Here is a 4,260-nt window from a genome sequence, read left to right as displayed (position 1 = left end):
TCTGATCTTAGACCAAGTGGTGCTGCTGTTTATTGCTTTCCAACTCAGCTTCAATTAAGGAAAGTAAAACATTGCTACCTAATTTTAAGGAATCGTTGGGCCATGCATTAGGAATCTCAATTAATTGTTTCTAATTTTATATGGATTTTTTCTCATGATATTGTGTGGGAGCTGAACGGGGGAGGGGGTAATTAAAAAAAAGCCAAACTACAACCTTATATTCTGAAACAAATGCCAAAAAGCTATAGGCACTATAGAAAGGAACGGAGGGAGTATATTTTTGGTAGGTAATCTACTTTGGTAGGGATAGCCTTTTGTATATTCACCCCCATCTCTCGTGCCCTAAGTAGGCCGCAAGACTAGGCTGCCATAGTTCTAATTACATAGAAACACTGAGTACCCTACTAATGATATGTGTATAAGAACTGTAGCTGTTGCGCCGACCTTTCCAGATATATGAACCTACCTTGGGAACCTTCATATACAATAAAATTTGGTAAATGATAATTCAGCTTCATGTGCAGTTAAGCTTACAAGATCCAGGATTCTACTATGTATCAACATTTATGTTTATGATGGGTCCCCTGAACCAGAACCGAGCATGGAACACCCATGCAAGGATGGTGAGCAGCAGCACCCCGCCGACGGCCACCGGAGTGTAGTTGAAATTGTCCTTAACTATTGGGTACGCCACCGGCAGGGAGAAGAGCACGGTGACGAAGGCCACCCATAGGACGGCTGCCCAGCCAACGACGACCCCATACCTGCCAAGATGAAATGGCCCTGGAACAAATGCCTTGCGGGCCGTTGTCACCCGGAAGAAGATGGGCAGCGCATAGGAGATGTACAGCCCCAGTGTAGCGATGGACACCATCGCCTGGAACGCCACCTGGCTCCCCAATGACTACACATTCGAAAGACACAAGGAAAATAAGAGAGATGTTATTAAGTTGAGGCACTTACTCCACCAGACTGGTCTATGGTGTTGTCATGACAATGTAATCCTGCTCTCTAAATACGTACCGTGAGGGCCATGGCGAAGGCTACGAATACAGAGAGCCATACAACATTTAAAGGCACCTCATGCTTGCTCACCCGGTACCACACATGGGAGTAAGGCATGGCTCCGTCCCTGGAGAAGGCATACCCCATCCTACATCACACAAGAGAGATGACAAAAATAAGAAACCACAACACCAGTTTAACATTTTGTTTCACTTGATGTCTATATAAAGGTGATGATAATTCAGCGACCAAACCTTGAGTTGCTGGTGATGCAGGCGACACCGCATAGGAATATGGCAACAGCGATAACGCCGAGGCATACAAGCCCACCAATGCCGCTGCCATATCTGGAGTGGAATGTGGAGTAGAGAGCCTGGGCTATGGCGTACCCGCCGGCGTCATTGTCAGTGCTCAGGAGGTATGCTATGTCCGTCACGATGGATGTTAGCGCCACTAGGTAAATCCACCCGAAGATCGACGAAAGAGCCACCGCGGCGATGAGCCCGATCGGTCCACTCTTGTCCGCGTTCTTTGTTTCTTCGGTCTACACGTATGTAAGAGCAAGAACATCATCGTCCATCGCCATATCGTTCTATTGCACTCCATATGTAAGTCATTAAATGGGCTATATAAGTAGAAGTTTATGTGAGAGTAAATTAACATCATTATGATATACCATGTGAGCAGATGTATCATAGCCGATCATGGAGTACTGGCTCATCAGCAGCCCCACGGCTAGAATATAAGGCTTGCTATGGATCCCCACGCCATTGTCCGTGTGGAAGTGCGTAAAGATGAACTTGGTGCTTGCCCTTTCCTTGGCAACAGATGGAATCAAGATTACCAGCACAAACACACCTACAATTGTTCAGAGTACCAAGTACTTCAGAACAAACAAATTTATGTGTACTATGTTGCCAACATATGAGTATCTACACACCCCTAAAAAAAGTTGCTGTCAAAATAAAACAAAGATAAAGATAAAATACCTGCAACATTCCAGAAAACGCCTAGTTGCCCGAACCAGGAAAGCCAGTGGATGGGGAGGCTGTTGATGAGGCCATGGAGCAGCAGGATGACCCCGTATATGGCCAAGATGACATACTTGGAAGCTACGTAGCCGCCGCCGTTGGCGCCGCCCGTGGCCAGCAAGATGATCACCTGAATGAGCTGCGCCAACGAGAAGTCGACGCTCGTAGTTGTGGCCCACTAGAACACGGTCAAACAAAGAAGCTAAGACTGCGTCAGCAACGTGCCATCTTATCCAACATTTCTAATCATGTGTGACTTCAGTGCATCTCCCAATTGCGTAGAAGATTGACACTGACGGTCACAACTCTGGACAGGAAAATTTCAGGACTTCAAGTAGGTAATGGAATTGGAGGGGTATTTATTTTCCAAAAGTAATACTAGTATTACTTCTAACTTAACACAACAGTTATCTGAAGCAGCCAACAAATTCAGAAATGGTAGAGGGGTCAAGAAGTTGCAGTACCTGTCCAACAATGTTAAACCTGAAAAACATAGCATGAGACCAAACTTTAATTAGAGACCGAAAACTAGGGAAACTCCAAATGGAGGCCGAGCTACATGTAACTCTTTATTTTCAACAATTTAAAATCATAGTTTTAAGTTTCAAAAAAATCTAGAAAAAAAACCTTGATGTAGACAATGATGAAACCTAATAACATGCAAAATCTCAATGTGAAATTATTTGTATTGTAGACCCCACACAAAAATCACAAAATCTGACAAGTTTTATAGTTTTGAAATGTGCACTATTCACTATTCTTAGTCTAAACTACTAAGAATTTTATATTAAGATTTTACATATTTGTACATACCATCATTGGCTACATCCAGGATTTTTATTTAGAATTTTTTAAACTTAAAAATATGACTTTAAATTTTTCAAAATAAAAAGCTACATGTAGCTCGACCTCCATTAGTCCACTCCCCCGAGAACCAGTACTATGTGCTTTGTGAAAGTAACGTAGAGAGACTATGAGTCACGCTTTTATTTTATATAGCAGTACTATACTATATGTTCTACAAAACGATCGATCTTGGCCGCATCTGTAGATATTCCATTTCAGCAAAATGCTTTGAAATGGTCAGAGATCCCTAAGCAGACCAGAATTTCCAAATAGAGTTAAGCATGGCGCCGGCTAATTAAGAATTCATTTTTCGTAGATGTTCATTCTAATAATTAAGCATGGACGCTGGTGGCCAATCGAGAGAGATTATTTGGTGCAAAATATGTCTAACAAGTAGTGTGCACGTACCAGCCGGTGACCCAGGATGCCAGAGGCGCCCACTTCTTGCCGGCGAGCTTGGCGCTCCAGTAGTAGAGCCCGCCGGAGGTCGGGTAGGCGGAGCAGATCTCTGCCATGGACAGCGCAACGCAGCCGTTGAAGGAGGCCACCACCAGCCACCCGAGCGTCATGGACGCCGGGCCGCCGTAGCGGAGCCCCGTGTTGTACGTGGAGGTGACGCCCGTCAGCACGGAGATGATGGAGAAGGAGAAGGCGAAGTTGGACACCACGCTGAGGCCGCGCTTCAGCTCCTGCTTGTATCCAAGCTGGTGCAGCCGGGCTTGGTCCGCGTCGGCCGTGTCGCCGGCGACGGTCACCGCGACAGAGGGCGACGACACGGCCATCGATCGATCTCCCTTGCTTCCTCAGCTTTGTTTAAGCGTGGCCGCAGGTTGCTACTGCTCTGAAGTACAGGGAGTCAAGTGAGGGACTGAGGGAAGCTGATGGTAGTGGAGAGGATCCACACGTTTGCGGCGCCGTTCCGGCAGCAAAGCAAATCATGCAGGAGTTCTTATACTGGTCGATATCCCCGTTCGGTGCTGTGATTCAGCGTGTGTGACCCAAGGGCAATCTATTCAACGTGTTACTACCATTTTTCCAGGGGGAAATAATTTTGACAACTACCTGTCCATTCATTCCTGTCTCTCTCTTGTACGAAAAACTGAAATGATCATTGAATGTAAGTATGCTACTATTCCTTTTCAAAAAAATTATGCCAGTCGATGACAGAAGGCGGAATATCATGTTATGGCACAACAACAATCATTATTCGCCTTGATGAGGCTCAAGATTTTCGGGATCTCTCTTTGGATGAAACCGACTTAAGGGAGAGACTAAAGAGACGTGACATTGCCCTTGCTATGATTGACAGAGATCAAGAAAAGAGGAACGCACACACATTGCAAATTTAAAGGAAGGGGATGCCAATACTAAACTTGTT

The 4,260-nt window shown here is 45.2% G+C and overlaps 1 protein-coding gene across 1 annotated transcript; it reads right to left on the bottom strand.

Moving 5' to 3' along the window:
- Positions 1–301: 301 nt before the first annotated feature.
- Positions 302–3,664, bottom strand: LOC124665268 (amino-acid permease BAT1 homolog). Its single transcript, XM_047202690.1, has 7 exons — positions 3,291–3,664; positions 2,501–2,519; positions 1,995–2,214; positions 1,682–1,863; positions 1,260–1,549; positions 1,024–1,153; positions 302–904 (listed from the first exon to the last, which is right to left on the bottom strand). The coding sequence occupies exons 1-7, from the start codon at positions 3,662–3,664 to the stop codon at positions 551–553; spliced, it is 1,569 nt and encodes a 522-aa protein (XP_047058646.1). The 3' UTR covers positions 302–550.
- Between the last annotated feature and the right edge of the window lie 596 nt (positions 3,665–4,260).

Source organism: Lolium rigidum, chromosome 6 (genome assembly GCF_022539505.1).
Source record: "Lolium rigidum isolate FL_2022 chromosome 6, APGP_CSIRO_Lrig_0.1, whole genome shotgun sequence".
In the NCBI taxonomy this organism is placed as follows: Eukaryota; Viridiplantae; Streptophyta; class Magnoliopsida; order Poales; family Poaceae; genus Lolium; species Lolium rigidum.
This window is presented reverse-complemented; position numbering and strand designations above follow the sequence as displayed.